The sequence below is a fragment of the Amblyomma americanum genome, chromosome 9, assembly GCF_052857255.1.
Source record: "Amblyomma americanum isolate KBUSLIRL-KWMA chromosome 9, ASM5285725v1, whole genome shotgun sequence".
Taxonomy (NCBI): domain Eukaryota; kingdom Metazoa; phylum Arthropoda; class Arachnida; order Ixodida; family Ixodidae; genus Amblyomma; species Amblyomma americanum.
In genome coordinates, this window is record NC_135505.1 from 129,308,134 (window position 1) to 129,325,656 (window position 17,523).

General features: G+C 42.8%; 2 protein-coding genes across 6 annotated transcripts in view; both read right to left on the reverse strand.

The window, feature by feature from the left end:
* Positions 1–1,894, reverse strand: part of LOC144104346 (uncharacterized) — a 33,302-nt gene extending 31,408 nt beyond the window's left edge. Inside the window, exon 1 of the mRNA XM_077637291.1 lies at positions 1,708–1,894. The gene's annotated coding sequence lies outside the window, so the exon portion shown is untranslated. The remainder of the gene's footprint in view (positions 1–1,707) is intronic.
* A 9,036-nt stretch (positions 1,895–10,930) lies between these two features.
* LOC144104344 (uncharacterized) overlaps positions 10,931–17,523 on the reverse strand; it is an 81,426-nt gene continuing 74,833 nt past the window's right edge. For 4 of the 5 annotated variants that reach the window (XM_077637288.1, XM_077637290.1, XM_077637286.1 and 1 more), the window contains 5 exons: positions 14,597–14,899; positions 12,834–13,133; positions 12,043–12,330; positions 11,409–11,523; positions 10,931–11,107 (listed from right to left, as the gene is read on the reverse strand). In XM_077637288.1, the coding sequence (XP_077493414.1) occupies positions 11,038–11,107; positions 11,409–11,523; positions 12,043–12,330; positions 12,834–13,133; positions 14,597–14,899 (1,076 nt within the window). In that variant the 3' untranslated portion in view covers positions 10,931–11,037. The remainder of the gene's footprint in view (positions 11,108–11,408; positions 11,524–12,042; positions 12,331–12,833; positions 13,134–14,596; positions 14,900–17,523) is intronic. The other variant, XM_077637289.1, reaches the window with a different exon arrangement.

The following is a 17,523-nucleotide window of genomic DNA, read 5'->3' on the forward strand; positions in this document are numbered from 1 at the left end:
CTAGCTCTGTCGGCAGCTACGTTGCTGCTTGCGGTCAATGTCAAAGCCTGAAATTTCTTCACAATGTTTAAATAATAACAATGCAATGTTTACAAATATATTGAGAGCATTCCGTACTAGTGCATTTCTAATTTTTTTCAGGAAATATCCATCAATTAGCAGAAAATTTCAATAAATCAATTTTATTGTGTTTGCCATAGATCGCATACGCAGCCCCGACATTTCGTAAGAAAACTTTGCTTACTACCTTTATTACAACCTTCATGACTGCTAGGAAAGGTTCTCACAATGGCAGTTTGTTTGGAAGTCAAGTGATTTAAACTCATCGGTTGAGCTGCGTTCTACAAGTAAAGTGTCGTTTTTTGTGTTGATCCTTGAAAAGCGTTGTTTCAGATACAGTCATGACAAATTCTTTTTAATTAAATTTCTTCGGAAAAATGAATTTTGTACTTTGTGATCCTATTTTGATGTTTCTAGGGAAGCGGAAAAAAATTTCTTGCCGAAAAAATTGGATTAAAAATTCTTCCCAACAGTGGAATCTAACTCTTGAGGTCATCAGCAAAAAGGACAGGTTGGAACCGTTTTGTAGCGAATGGCGGTGCAGCGTAGCCCATGGATTCGCGTCGTAAGTCGCTATCAATGCACGCACTTTGCTTGCGTAATCTGATGTTTATTACGACACATTTATTTCACTTTTTGTTCTTTTCTACGCTAAAAAAGCTCCGTTTTCGATGTGAGTGTTTACTATGTGATTACATAGCGGTACTTTATCGATACAGGTTAACTGCAATTTGTTGTCATTTTCATTTGAGGTTTAATACTTTCACCAAAGCCGCAAGCTGGACGAGCATATTCTTGCAATGTTACTAAGGCATTTTAGAGAAAGCTGCATGCAAGTGTAAATAATGAACAGAGGTTACGGCATGGTTACTTTATCTGTTGCTTGTAACGTTTAGGAAACGCTTTAAAAATCTTAAGAACAAGTTATGTTTGGCGGAAACGAAAACGTAACATGTTTGTCTTGTTTTTGCGCTGCTCTATACAAGCTTTGCCGTGTTTTCAATTATTGTCTATAAATGTCGTGCGCCAGCCACTGATCTTTATTGCAAGAAAGCGCGCCTTATGCCACACTTCAACATCAGCGCTTCATTTCAGAGAAACGTACTCCAGATAACGTTGCAGAAGACCGAATGAATCTTGCGCACTATGCGGAGACATAATCGAACCGGGTCAATTCAGTCTTTCTTAGTACAGCAATGAAGTTTATAAGCGTGAACACGGGAGTACGTGGCAGATTGCCTCTAACCCTACGTACGGCGATACGCGTTGGGCGCTTTTCGTAACATGGTGGAATAGGTTGTGCTTCCTTGCCTACTTCTGCCAAATGAAGTAACACATCTTTCTTTCCATTTTGTTTTGAAAGCAGCCGCCGTGTACCGACACAGGTAGGGTTAGAGACTATCGGACATTCTCTTCCGCGTTCACCCTCATAAATTTCATGACTACATTGCGTAGAATTTCTAAAATCCGGCTTTCTTCAGTTTAACGCATTAGAGGGCATATCCTTGCCACTTTTCCAGCGAGGCCTAGTGAGTCTAAACCAGCGCAGTACGTTGGAATGACGAACAGCAGCTAATAGAACGGCGGGTAGTACAACAACGGCAAAGAGTGCTCTCCGAGCGATTACTAAGTTCGCTGGTTACTCACCAGTTCCGCAGTGTTTAGCAGAGAAGTTCACTGGCACTAACCAGCAGGCTACGATGACAATACCGTTTAAGGTCCAGTGCCAGGAGAGATCGCAATTTTTCTCGCCAGGCCACGTTCCCTCTCTGGGGTGAAGCCGTGATAACGAAAACAGCTGCACAGAAGTGAACGCCAGTGACTGCAGGCCACTTCTAATCTGCGAGCAGATAGCTTCCAAGCGAAGAAGACTTTCTGATAGAAGCGATATGTGTCGCGCGTCCTGGGGGCCGCAGAAAAAACACTCTGGTAAAAAAGCTCTCCCGATGTCCACGTAAATGGTTGTGAAAGAAGAAACCAATATGTTCAGAGACTGCATAAATCTTTACTGGCCACCGAAATGAACCTACATTATTTGCATTCTGCCAGAGTCAGGTACAAAAAACTTCTCTTTCTCTTCTTTTGTTTATGTTTATTTATATTTAGTCACAAAACTGCCGGTCTTTTCACGAGGTTATAGCCAGGGCAACTAATACATTGCAAACAGAGCCTAAAGAAAAAAACATACACGCTTTATTCAAAAGCAGCACGCCTTATCTAAAAGTACAGGTGCGCAAAAAAGAGAGAAATTGGCCGTGGCAAAAAGATACAGTTAATGCTCGATCTAACGAAACCAGATTTTACAACATTCCCGATCTAGCGAACTAATTCGATTCTACGAGAAGCGTCCATAGGGTTCAATGTTCTTAGTAACCAGAAATAACGAAACAAACGACCACTAAACCAGATATAATTAACTTTTCCGGGAATAAATGAGCAAGAAAATTGCGATTTCTCACTTATTTTCGCACGATGTTTTGCACCTTGTTAACAGCGTGTGCACATAGTAACATCCAGGCTTTCAAGGCACGGCCTTGGTTCTGTTTTGACTGGGCAGCAGGCTGCGCCGGTGTGCGGAACAGTGGACTCGGCAATCGGCGGTGTTTCTCAACTTGACTTCGAATATATTCCACCAGATGGCACTTTCACGCACAAGCGGTTCGAGTTGCTTTCGTGCACTTTTGATACGTGCAGGCGAGGGTTGCCGGCGAATACGCTGCCGCTGTATAGCTCCTGAGTACCGCTACGTTACATTTTCACATTTAGAAGGGCGAAAAAGTGCCTTCCGCTGTTTTACGATTTTCCGGATATAACGAAATATTTCGTGGCTTCGGGTTTCGGTTTGGTTTAAAGGGATTGAACGTCCCAAACCTTCTCAGGCTATGAGGGATGCCGACTATGTGGGGTTTTTTAACGTGCACTGACATCGCACAGTACACGGCCCTCTAGGATTTAGTCCCCATCGATATTCGACCGCCGCGGCCGGGATCGAACCCGCGTGTTTCCGGTCAGCTGCCGAGCGCCATAACCACTGAGGCACCGCGGCGGGTTTAAATCGGGATTTAACTGTGTATCTATACACGTAATCGACCATGGCAGTAACAACTTCACAATTCTCCGAACATCGCATAAATGAAAAAGTTCTGAAAAGGTTTTTTTGAAGATAGCAATGCCTCTATCATACTGCGCTTCCATGAAACGATCCGAAGAGGAACTGAATGTTCGTAATGTTATGATCCAAATGATTCCATTCGCTATTGGAGAGATGAAAGAAAGAATGCTTGAACCTGTCATAATGACACATATACTCGGATTCGAGTGCATGGGTGTTTCTGCCGCGATGGTCGTGGTTGTGGGCAGTTTACGTATTTTTGGAGGTCTATTTTGTAGTGGCGGTCCAAATATTGGAACCAAAACTTTAGGCGCACTTGTCGTGTTCGTGAAGATAACGTGGCAAAGCCGGATGAAGCTGCAAGCAGAGTCGGGGAATCAATTCGCTTGTATTTGTTATGTATTATTTGTAACGTCTTCTGGAATAGCCTCTAATTTGGTGATGTTAGTTATTCACTGGGGGAACCAAACTGTTTTTGCGTAATCTTAAACTGGCCTTACGAAGGTTGTGTTACAGTTCTTGGAAGAACAGAGGAAAAGAAATAAAGAAATAGTCGACTTGTTAATTGGTGTCTGCTGACTTTCTGACGGTTGTGGAGAAAATTTGGTGTGAGCGTGGTGTGCAGGGCTTCATGCATGTTCTGCAGCTTGGGTGCCTTCTGCTGTTTAGGTATAAAGATGAAGCGTTTTTGCATCGCAAATTGCATTTGTGTGTTTATGGAGTTGGGAGCGCATGTAGTTTAGAATATTCTTCTCTTTTGACATACTCATTTAAAGATATATAGTTTTTACCCTTATGATATGTGAGGAGCGCACGCCGCATTGCCTAATTCCAGCCTTGGCCAGACATGAATGCACTGCAAAACAAATGGTCGCTGTCCATGCTGACCTACACTGAAGTACTGAAAATCTGCAGAGCATAGGTGGCCAGAGAACTTCTTGAGCCAGTAAACGCATTTCGTGGTTTGGATGTCCCACAGGCATCATCGTTGCATATGCTGTTCTCCAGAAGTCTCCATCTCTTCAACTCATGACAATTCTTCTAGCCCGGCATTGGTTTTTAGAAAGTACGACCTGCCTTTTTTTTAATTCAGACTTCCCTCAACTGAATGTTGTTTTTCGTTGTTAACGTTGACCTGCTAACGGTATATGCCACCAACTTTATGTCGTCTTGTTGTCATTTTTCTGATTTTGCAGATATATCCAACATGCCAGCCAGTATTTTGACCCGTAAAGATGCAGCAGTAGCTCACGTCAGATTTTTCAACGCATTTTGTTGTTGTGCCATATCACATTAAATCTAAAGGCTGGTTTATTTCCTGCTGTTTCAAAGAAACATTTCTCATGTTTTCATAGCACGAACAATATTAAGGGCACTGCAAAGCGTAATTCCTTCTTTTAGCATTTTGCAGGCTTCTTGAATATCAAAGAATCCAACAGTCAGTAAAACGAAGAAATACATAAAGGTATGTTTTTTTGTGATGATCATTAATGGCGAAATAATGATGTAATCAATTTTTGCCTTAAATAAAATCGATTTCCAGAGCAGTAGAAAAAAATGAGAGATAATGTTTACTATAGTTTGATACAACTCAAAAAGAACAGCCGTTGCTAACACTGGGCCACGATCCGCGGCGTACTGCATATATTGAAACCAGCGCGAAGAAACGGATTTGTGCTACGTTGAAGACGAGGATGAGCGTACAGTGCCTCAAAAACAACAACAACAACGTAGAGCTCACTCTCCTCGGACATACAATCGGCAAGAGACAATTTTGCTAGGCTTTGAAGCTCATGATTAGAGCTTCCGCATTAAAGAACCCGTTGTCGTCTTTGGGATCCAACCGACAAGCCGAGTATGTTGCGTGGGGTGCTCTACCAACTAAGCTATGGTAGTGGCGGTCAGATGTTTTATTCTGGAGAGTATACGTGTTGTGTGTAATCTTACCTTCAGAGAGTTCGCCAGAGCCACCTTCAATTAGGTAAAAAATTATTTTAGAAATTTCACATTTGCAAAGATCGCCTATAAAACACATTCTCCTACGGTCTTTCACACTTTTACTTTCCGTCAAATGTATTTGATAACGAGCAAGCCATTTCCCTAACTTTATGTCCTATGTAAGCTATTGTAGGCCGTGTTTCTGCTAATCTTAATGGAAGCTCAAGCATGACAGTGTTTCGCAGAGCTGTCATTACAGGATGTGCTACGGCTGTAGCTGTGGTCGGGGAAGGCGCTGGTTTCCGTACTCATGTAAGCGTTCTCAATGTCAAGCCTGTTACTTTGCATGGTGTGAACTTCAATTAATAATTTTTGCTGCAGGCGTTCAGTCTCCACGTATGCTACAGCATATAGCACCATAGCCAAGAAGACTGGTGCAGCAGTATTCCCGTTTTCCGCTTCTGTAAAATTCTGGGATAATTCGTTGCTTTCGTCTCTCTTTCATTTACGTTTTTCGCAAATCAATTGTTCTTATTCAGCGCCAATGTCTCGCCTTCCATTTCTGTGTCCGTGTGAAGTTCACGCTTTTTTTGTCATAGATATTTGAGAAACCATTCTGTCTTGCGCATAAATGTGGCCACTAATTCACGAAATTTTATAGTGGCTATATTTATAAAAAGACTCATTCCCTTCCTGGAGTTTGTTTTTTTGTACCGTGGATGCTGCATATATGGATTAGAAAAGAAAAATGGAACCAACAAACCTTGTGGACGAATGAATTTGCGTTTCTGTTTTCGTTTGCACGCTGTGTTATCCTGTGTTACCCTGGATTACCCTGTGTTACCTTGTGTTTTACCGTGTGGAGTCAACCCATGTAGTCTCCTGAAAGATACAATTTCGCCAGTATCAATGTGATAGCATCAGAAGTCTCTTCTCGAGAAAGACCGGCGTCCGTCCGTCGCTTGGTCCGTGCTTCAAAAAAGCAGGTCGCAATGATTGAGCAAGAGGCAACGTGACCCTGTGACCTCATCACACCTTGCCCACCATGGCAGCAGACAATTAAGTTATAGATGGTCGATCGGGGTCAAGTGACTTTATGACGTCCTCACAACTGGCCCACCGCGTTGTGAAAAACCTGTCCCGCCATTGAAAGTTTTATCAAAATAAGTACAGTAATACATTAAAACATTACGGCGGAAAACAATACAGTAAAGAATAGAATTACCCATTTGCGCATACATGAGCGTGCAGGCAGAATGCCGGCGAAAGAGGAGTACCTGAGGAGGAGGAACATTTAATGTCTTCGCATTCTACTATATAAAGTGTGTTAAAACTCGTCATAGAATATTTTTTTGTCATGGACAGATGCGGAAAGCAAGCGTGACCTCGAAAGACCTTAAAAATATGTTCCACATCCACACAGTTCATCGTAGGAAAGCGATAATAACAATTTATTCGAATGAAACAAGAACGTCAAGAAAAAATTCAGCGCGGCTTTTCAGAACCTACTCCATTCCTTCATCAGGTATGATTGCGAGTAAGTTCCAGCTTGCCTTTTTAAGACTTCTTCGAATGTTTCCTTTTGGGTCGTGACCTTGTTTTACTGATCCTTTAAAAAAATGTTTTTCATCGTTCTGGATGGCAGGTATATTTTGGACATTTAGTACTGTTCCTAGAATTTCAAGATATGAACCATGCGATATACATTGAAATGAAGCTTTCTGTCGCGGTGCGGTAGACTGTTATTTTAGAAGGATTTGGGCTGCTGGCAGTCACAAAATTTTCACCTGTAATGTCACAGTGGATGCTACGTCTTCACTTCGTTTTCGTACTGATGCGAAAACATTGTAGGACCAGCTTTTAGGTGTCATCTTAGTTGTAGTGATGCTTTATGCTATATGTGTCCATTTATGCACCAGCCAGATTAATTGTTTCCAATAATTTGAAGCAGTTCTAGCAAAAGTTTCCAGACGAACAATCTGAATTCTTTTTTATGTCTGGTTAGCGTTTTACTTAAAACATGGTTCTTAAACTGTTATTTTTGAGCTATTTCCTTTGAAACTGTAGCAACCTCGTTGAAAAGGTTCAGATAATGAATACAGGATGGCGCTTGCTTCACATGAGCACTGATATGAAGTTTTCTTCTTTAATTAGCTGACGTGTTATTACTTATAACCAGCGAACACTCTATTAGATTCTGTGAGGGATCACGAGCATTGAGAGCTGAAATAAAATGATGTTCTGTTTTTAAGTACAATTCATACTCAAACAATGTTTGATGTACTCCGAAGAAAAAAAAACATAGTTGCTTATGACCGTCTCTTTTGGGCCAAGGAAAGCGACTGCTCGATCGTCACTCTCCCCGATGCAGTTCTTGACACAAATTGTACAATTGCAGCATTGTAGATATTCCACACAGCTGCCCTCGTTAAACATATCTCAAGGCTGTATATAACGCTGTCAATGCAAGGATTTTGAATTTTGTTTGCTCTGGAACAAATAGGAAGTAGATGCAGCTGCTATGGAGCCTAACTATCACCGCGCCATAAGAAAGCTAGAAGAAAAAGATATGATACCGCTGTTCTCTCAAGTTTTTGCATTGCAAAGATTTTGGATACAATTAAGCTGAAATTTTGTGTCCTTTGCCTGGACGTGAGGGTCGCACGCTGAAGTGCATATTTGCGAGTACAAAAAGTATATTGGCTCTTGTGAAAAGCTCGGAAAGTACTGGTCAATAGCATATGTACGCACCACAAGCAGTTCAGGTAAAGAAAGTTAATGAAAGTTACTAAAGATAGCATAAAATTTTGTGCAAATGCAGGTACATCTGCCGTCGGGGGGCAGAGTTGTAAGCAACGCTAAAATGCGCGTAAGTCTCGGCGGGTATGGCGTGTGATGCACACTAGCAGCGTAAGGTTATGTGCTCTAGTGCGGAAGCGCCCATACGCTCAGCAACACCGACCAAGAATTTTGTCACCCTACGTACGTACGTAGTACGATCTGGTGCCGTTGCCTCGCAACCCGAGTTACAATCTGAGCTCATCCGAGTTACTCGAGTAAGCTCGGGTAAGTTTGGTCAAATTAACAGGAGCGCCGCGCCAGATCGAGAAGTTCCTCTGAAAAAGCAACATGGGTGGCGCAATACCTACTCGTGGCTGTGATATACACAACCACCTGCCATAACAGTGGCGCATCTCGTAAGCGCTGCGTCTATGCGCTGGTAGTGGCACGATGACGCACCGCTGTCTATGATTCTTAAGTAGAGAATGATAAATTTTGCACATATGGACGTTAACCCACCAAGTATAAGGTATATCCTTAAGGCTGCCTTAAGTGACACCTTCCAGCTGAGTGAACACCTGCTTTCGCACGTCTAGTTGGTTCAACTGTGTTAAACCTCTACCAGTTTTTCTTTTTCGGATGTATACTTTCGAAACCACAGAGCACCCTTCTGGACTGCGCTCAAGGGCGCGAGTTATGGACGCGCTAAAATAGCAGAGGTTTGCATTTTGCTGTGTAGGAGATCAACGACTAATGCTAAAATTACCTAGGCTAAATCTGCCTTCTAATTTAATAATCTGCATCACATTGCTAATGCGGCGACAGATACGCACTAATGGGATCCATAATGTTACGGTAACTCTTTGTGACCTAAATATGTGAAATAATGATACGATGCACAAATTTTCCGTTACATGCTCGCGTTAGCATCTCTGATTCTTGCCGTGATTGTGCTCTGCAAATTAAATTTATTAGCGCAGGTCCTTTAGCATGTACCAATACCCAAGCACATGGGCTCTTTCGCTTTTACACTGTCAAAATATGATCGCAGTACGGCGAACTCGAGATAGAAGCATCATTGTCAATGCTAAATCTAACTGGGGATTCGCACAGGCCCACCCATTCCTTAATTAAGCGACTTCGACGCATGGTGCTTACCTAGAGTTTATGCTAGTGCGAACCAGGAGCACTGATCACGTCGCCCATACGGGATAGACCCTGCAACACTCTTTACACTCGCCTTCGTACGTAGGTTTTCCTAGAGCTAAATACAGCGAGACGCCAGGAAAAAGGTTTATAGGAGCGCATATGGCACACAGCAACGGAGGCACCGCCGGCGCCGTTTGTGATCTCCTGTTCGCGCCAAGCGCCTACACTGACGGTGCCGTCCACGGTCTCCTGTTCGCGCCGAGCGCGCTCAAGAACCGTGAGTCAGCCGGCGCCGCTTACGGCACAGCTGGGCGAACTATTACCTTAACCCAACGAGTCAGTTTTTACTCGCCTCACAGCCACCGCAGAGTGAGTCGGTCCCTGTCCTCCGCTCGCCGCGGAGCACACTGGAAGTTCAGATGCAATACAATTTGTTTTGTAAATGTTGCGTTCCCTTATGTTTCCTTGTATTTACGTAAGTACATCACGTAAATACGAAGCCCGCCACATGTACAGGTTCGTCGTCATATCCATTGGAATCCGCAGGTTTCAGGGAAGCCGTGGGAAGCCGCTCAGAAACCACTACCAATCAGCGAATGGAACTAGCGACCCACAACAGCTAGCTACTTTGCCAATAACCTCGCTTCTGCAGTCGAGCTTAAAAATTTGATCCGGAAGTTCCCCGAGTCTGCAACTTGAATTCAACAACAGTGGCACATTAGAAGGAGAGCGCCATATGCATTGTGCAAGCGGCAGCACGTCAAAAAGCATCCAGCGAGTTCAGGAACAAAAGTGCATATAAATGACACATGAAAGTGCAGGAATCAACTTTCCCCTTTTCGCTTGCTGAAGCTCAGAAAAAGAGAAGGCTGTACTGCACTTTGGTCCCGCTTTTTTATTTAGCGCGGTCGCATCCACTCCTTACAGAACCGTATCACCAAGGCTAGGACACCCTCCAGTAAGACCATTCTGCAGTCTTTTAAGCCCTATTCAGCAATATTCTGTTGACGACTCAAAGGGAGGCCGTTGTCTTCCAATAATGCTGCATTCAGACCTGGCACTAGCGGCGACGGTGACAGTGAAACGTTTATCCATGTTAAAACCTCCCTTAATCACATTCTTACAACAAGCATCGAGAAGCATCATGAAGGAAAAAGCTATCGTCCCCGAACGCCGATTTCTCTAACATTTCAACATACACATGTTAAACTCCAGCAACCAGTAGCGAACAAGAAAAAGAATGCCTTTGATGAAGCACTACAGCGAATTCGGTGAGCTGTGTGCACACTTTTAAACGACAGATAATTAAATTGGCTCTGACAAAAACCGACAGTTTTCCGCCGGTATACGAAGAAATGCAATCAATCCTCTTATACCATTTCGTAACATTGCGTGTTTCCCACACTTCTCGATTTAATAGGCTCTGTGGATCAACTACTGTTCTCTTCTCAAGTTACTGCAGCGCAGGTGTGGAGAACGTTGCCGGAATAAATTGCCATAAAACGCTGCTTCTCAAATTAAATTGATTTGTTAGTAGCTAACCTTCAGCATTAGAGTGCCCTTCGATTCGCTTTCGCACTGCTTTTGCACCAAACAAGTATAGCTCTGCACCAAAACAAGTATAGCTCCTTCAGAGTCTGCTAATCATAGGGTGCAGTTTTTACAACACCTGCATAAATTTTTTTCTTGTTGTAGCATTCTTCGATTGTGGTTGCAGGTCATAGTTTGTCATGACCTATCCCCATATTACTTGCATTATACCTTCTATGAGCTCATTTTTGTTTCCGTTAATAATGACCACTATGAGGGGCGCTAAAACCATGGCACATTCTTTTCACACTGGAGTCCATGCGTTTGAATGAAAAAAAAAGAATGCCTTTGAGCATCAGCTATGGTTTTACAGTTCTCCTACAGCCACATAAATATGCCTCGTTTATTGACGAGATGCAGAAATGCAAAAAGAGGACCAGCTTCGGACTTCCTGCTAAATATATGACTTAGAGGTCGTCCACAAGCAAGCGACGTGGCTTAGGGATGTCTTCGAAGAGCAGCTCTTCTCCCGAGTTCCTGAGTGTTCAAACAACAAAAAATTCAATTTTTTATTGCACGTAAAACAAAGGTAGCCGCTAGAAAAAAAAATGCACACTAGAAACACATTGCGTTATAACCTGACAAAAATTGTCACAGCATTCCGGCCAACTCCACCAACAAGAAACATATCTCCAATAGCAAGAAAATTGTCTTGTAATTTGGCGTAATTCTGTGTTAACTAGGGTCACGACAAAACTTATAAATGCCTTTGTCGAACTACGGGGCTGATGCCTATGAAGAGAATGCGTTACAATGTCAGGAGATGCATGCTACGCACCTTGTCGGCGGCCACTGTTTATGTAGTACGTACGCGGCGATAATAAGGGCCAATACTGCGCCACTTAGTACCCCGATGAGAATCCTCGTTGTAGAAATTCCAGCCATACTGAGAGCTGATTAGGAAAAAAAAAACATTCCAACATCAAGCAGATTAGAGCAATTTGGAAGTGGCTGTGGGACAACATTTAAGTGATGCTAAAGAGTACCTATGTAGTCCTTCCTGCCTCAGAGGCTTTATACAAAGATAGATGCTTTTTGTTACTTTCATCGTTGCACGAACGTCCTAGAACACCAGATGAAACCTCTCAAATTCCTCCCTCAATGTCAATGTTAAGAAGTTGCAGCTAACCCATTTGTATGGCAAACAGTGAGTGCAGGGAGGCATTTCTACGCACAAATGAAGTACTCTATTTCCTTAAAAAAATCTATCCTGCGAAGGAAATTTTTCTCATGCTGTTTTTCACCGGTTCCTTCGAAAAATGACCCTGAAGCTCTAGTACCAAGAAGAACAAGAATCCTAACTTCCACGCGGCAGCAATTTTTAGGCGCTTGTGAACCTAATATCCGGCATTTCTCATATATCTGTCACATCCTTATCAATCATTTTTATCAATGAAAGTGTGGTTACTCACTATTAGATTCCAGGGACGAGACCACCACTGATGCCACGGCTCCGCACTTCACTACACCGTCGACGTCGTTGAAAGCGTAGACTGTCACATCATACGAGGTGCCGGGAACCACTTCTGTGTAGTTGTAGGACAGGTGTGTAGTGGTCACGTGGAAGCGGGTGACGCCGTCACTGATGGATAGGTTATATCCACTCAATGGTCCGTTGGAAATCAGCGGCTTCTCCCACTGCACCAGCATCCAGTCAGAACTCAGAGCGCCTATCGTCAGGTTCAGAGGTATGGATGGTGCTGCAAGTTTTTCTTGAAATTATTATCATTTTCAGGTGGCCAAGCAGTAGGTCAAGATGCTTGGCGAGCGCAAACTAATGTAGTCTATACTGCACACAAATAACATTACTGAAAAAACGATATGCTCTCCACAGCCTCTGGTAAATTGCTTTGCAAAGATATACTGCAATTAAATGACAGTAATTAAATAGGTACAGACTGTAATTAATGATTCTCGGACAAGTCCGAAAAATCAGGCTATCAGTATGCACCGCTCATCAGAATAACCAATTTAACTTAACTCTTTGGTTTTATTAAGGTGTGTCACACGTAACTGGTTATTTGCAAAACTGCAGTGGCTCCGGATGCAGATCTTAATGCCATTTTCGCCTTTAAACTAGCTCCTATTCAGAGTGAGGCAGAGTCAAGCGACAATAAAAGAGTTCGCCCCGTGATTGCCGGCTGCTCGTTTTGTGATAGAAATTAGCATGAATTCGCAGTTATCTTCCGATGAACCTCTGTACCTTCGAATTCCGTGTTGAACTCCACCGTGGTGTCTTGTCCACATGTGGTGTCATTGATGCAAGATGCTACAGTGACGTAGTAATGTTTCCAGACTTCCAAATCTCTCATACTCAAATGGTACGCTGGTGTTGACGTCGTGCCAGATTCGTTGACTCTCACTGGTTTTGCGGTTGCGTCAGATCCATTGACTTTCACAATAAACTTCACGATGAGGTACCTTGGGTCGGACGGCTGTTTCCAGGACAAATGCACACTGCGGTCTTTTATATCTGTCACTTCCACTCGCGGAGGCATTGGTCCTGCAACAGAATAGAGCAAGTTAGCTATTTCAGGCAGCTGCAATGCAATCAAGTTCAAAAAAGGGCCATAGTTGGCTCGATCTTCCCAAGATCTCTTCTTGATATGAAGTTTCTTCTGCTGATAAAGGAGTCAAACAGGCTTTGTTAACTCCCTACCACTTATTTTCTTCGCTTATTGATTGGAGGTTGGATCAGTGCATGCGAGACAAATTTAAGAACTGCCTCTGCAAACTTCAAGCACTGAAGACAATCTTACCGTGACAGCGTTAAAGATCTCGTGTTGCAGTAAAGCAAGTGTCGTTGCCATTGACTGTGAGTGAAAGATGCACGAAAAATACCCAGAAAAGCAACCTAAGGGGCTGGTGGGCCACCTCCCATACAAAAATGCCAATGGCCGGATATATAGGTATTTGGCCCATATAGCCATAAACCTTTCATGTATCCGTCTATAGCTGCAGTTTCAGGCAGATATATTTTTCTGTGAACAGCTGAAACAATTTTATGATTCCGAAGCTGTAGATCTAGTGGAATAGATTTTTTAATAACTGACAAGCACCGCTTTGGGCGCTTATAAACGGTCGTAAAAGGCCATAGACGGACATAGATTTTTCTGTAGACGCCCATAGGCCGTTTTCTTATAGGCAACGTAACCTTGTGTCGTCATCACAACCTGCCCATCGGTTTGTGAACAAACTGCCCTAGATGGCAGTTGTCAGTTCAAATAATGATTACACGTGGGATGTTGCCCGGGAAAAGCAACTTGTGTGTCACAAGGCCCACCGATGGCACTAGCTGCAGTTGTAAGGCAGTGGCGCATTGCTTAACCTCTGCAGCACTGCGCTAGTGTTAGTATGAGGACTCCCCGGGATCTCCAAAATATAAGCACAGAATCGCCAATTTTGCCACACAATCACCATTAACGTTATCACGTCATATTCTTAAGGCCGAGCTTAATTTTCCACTCCAATTTTTTCTAAAGTTTGAGTAAACATGCTCACAATTACAGTTAAAAGGTCATTTCAATTGTCATGCTCTTCTGCCCTACCTGTAAAAAGTTACTAGAAATCAGCACTTCAGAGCATTTAACGAGCTACCGTATATCGGGAAACGGTCGCATAATTTTGTCATCTATTAAATAATTGCGGAGTTTCAAGCTTGCCAGCAGATTCTTAAGCTACCTGCTACATTTAGAAACACACCACCGCAAAATATATATGCTCATAGTGCATAGCTGAAGAATCCTGCACATAGCGGCTTAATAGGTTAGTCGTCACCATTAGAAACCTGCGAATTTCATGGTCCTCAGTCACATCGCCTCAGCTATTTACGAGTACTCCATTCAGAACATGTCTACTGCCTTGTAAGGCGCAAAGAACAAAGACGCGTAGGCATAAAATAGGTTGTGAATCTTCTTGAGTGCCCGTGAACCTAAATTACGGCTTGAATGCTTCTTGCATACGTACCATTGCCAAAGGTTTGGAATTCAACTTCCGATACGGGGCTGTACACAGTTTCATTACTGGACTCGGCTACGTTGTAGGCTGTGATGGATGCGTGGAACCGATTGAACTCATGGGCAAAATGCATGCGGATCTCAGTGGAGTTTCCCGGGACCGTAAACGATGTGTTTTCTTTCTTGTCTTCGTTGTAGACCAGTAAGTGGTAGCCGTCAATGGGACCGTTAGGCTGATCCGGTCTTTCCCATGTGAAATGCGCATTCACATCACTCTCGACGAGAACCGCGAAGTTTTCCACTCTTGACGGTGCTGAAACAAGAGCGAAATAAAATGCAGTAAGTGGCGGAATGGTTTTAGGCAACAAAAATGGATATTGTTGTTTGGCGCAGTGCCCTTTTAAGAACGTTGACTGATCACAGGAATCAGCACTGAAGACAGTGTCAGTCTATTGCACATGATGCTCCTTTATTAAATTATAGATAATTTTCCGTAAACTACTACATACTGATCTTTTACTAAATCACAGCTCATCGTGCGTAAACTGCTTATGTTTAAGGCTTTGGTACATAATGATTAAAGAACTACATCTGCTGTTGAGCGATTTTGCTATAAAGAGAAGTCAATAAATATGCTGTAAAAACCAATGTTGTATATCGGAGAAGAAAGGAAGTAAGCGGCCCTCTAGCGCACCCACTTGCATAAAAGGGTGTGAGCTGGAGGCCAGCTCACTCTACTTTTATTTCTTTCTGTTGAGAGTGCACATGAAGATGCGGTCTTCACAGAGGCCTAATCTTAAAACGACGACTAAATTCTCCAGGCAGATTATCAGAAAGAAGTGAATTGAGGACGCGTTATTTTCACGTATCCGCCAAAAGATTTTGCAGGAAAATAAATATATTACATGATAAAGAATAATCTCACTATGGCCACTACAAATGAAAAATTATGAGCGGATGTTTCATAGGCGCTGTACTGGCGTGTCAAATGCATTTTGTTTTAATGGAGTGCTGAACACTGTTATGCGCAAACATGAAGCAGTGTGGAAACTGGCAGGGAACGAACAGGCTTCCCACTTAAATAATTGAATCATAAGGGGGTTTCGAAAGTATTGTAGGAGTTTTTAGCTTGCCGTGTTTTTTGTTCAGAAGCAACTCTGAAATAAGAGGAAGGGGGAGGGGGGGGTTACAGGTGTTGACCAGTGCAACTCAGTTTTATAATTCGGAAGAGTAATACGCCTATTGGATTCTTTCAAGTTTCACGTTATTTGCGATTGTAATGTACTGAGAAACATCTTAAATAACAAGAGCGTGCAATTTACATCAAAAAGCTGCTTGTGTTTCAAAAATTCCATGCATATGATGCCGAGCAGTGCACGCTCTGATAGAATTAGAAAGGATGCGCAAGCGAGTTCGGGTTCTGGCAGAATGCTCCCTTTTGACTGTTCGAAAATAAGTTCTTCCCGCGACACCTGCACCTCGCCCACAAACGAAACGCTGCCATTAGCACCGACGGCGTCAAGCTTCTCTTCAGTGCTTCAGGAGTGCCTAGGAGGCTTCAAAAATTAAAACCAAATACAGAGCAGGGTTGACAGCTGTCAGGTAGCCTCATCGTGCCCTTATTTTGTACGAGCAACAACGTTATAACTTAGTAATTGCGATTAGCTGTTCCTGTTTCCTGCAGAGTGCCATGGCGCTAGGCCCCTCTACGGAAAACTGACGCCAACCGTACAAGTCGGAGTGCACCTTTAAGGCGTATTACGGTTGTTCAAATCGAAGGCACAGGTTCTGAATTTTCGTTTTTAACATTCGCAGTTTTTACGACCCAGAGTTGGCGCCAAAAATTATGCAAAATGGCGATATTAAGGAGGACTGCTCCCACGCGCAGCCTCGTTAAATTGACGCTTCTTCCTAATTTTTATTTCACGATTAATTCCGCGACCTTGTTTGACGTTGGCGGCGACATCATGTGAGCGAAACAGTCTCTCTTCTTGACAGTGCGCAGGAATAAATGACGGACGGGGAAGCAATCACCGTCTGGACTTTTAAATTGCCCGGAGCGCACTTTGCAGATAATTTGAAACCGATAACATAGACTATGATAACATGCGAATGAGAAGTCTAGAAGCGTGGTTTATTGTATTACACTACAGCCAAGTAACACGCACCGATTGTCAATTTGGTAATGATGCTGCTTTGAACAAATAAGCGAAAAACTTTTCAGGATAGTCACTTGATTTTTAATTGATAAAACTGGCACATTTGCGTTTCTTTGGTCGAAAAAATAGGTTTTTGAGGACAAGAAATGGCCCAGTAATGTGAAAGAATTGCTGCGTCATTTGCTTTCCTAACATTTTGTTTCCTACCAATTTTTATAGCCACGGCTATTTTAATTGTAATTAATGATTTGTCTTCATGTATACTCTTCGAAGGCAAGAATAATGAGGTCCCCTGCTTCCTCACACCGCCTTTTCGTAGCAGTTCTGTGCTTTCTGCTCTGAGTTCTTCAACAGCGCACAAATACATATAATGAATATGGGAGTGTCATTAAAATGTTATTTTGATCGATTCGTGCTAATCGCCCCCTTGCTTTACTTGATTGCATCGAAAGCGAGGACATGGGGTCACAAAAGTAGGAGAAAAATCAATATTAAAATTTCAATAAAATCGCGGCATTACTCTTCTCAATAGAGAACCAGGTGTCATAGCACAATACGCACAGGACTTAATTATTCCTCGAATTACATGATCAATTATCTACTAAAGTTCTCGTCCTTTAAATGAGCCTATCATAGCTGTGTATGCTCGACGGCGTTTGTAAGCAAAGTGCGTCTTCTCGTATTTGTATTGGCCATTCTACTCTAGAAACATCATATGTTAGAAATAAAGGCTGGCTGTCGATAACTGGGCTGCCATGGGATTCAACATGTTCAATAG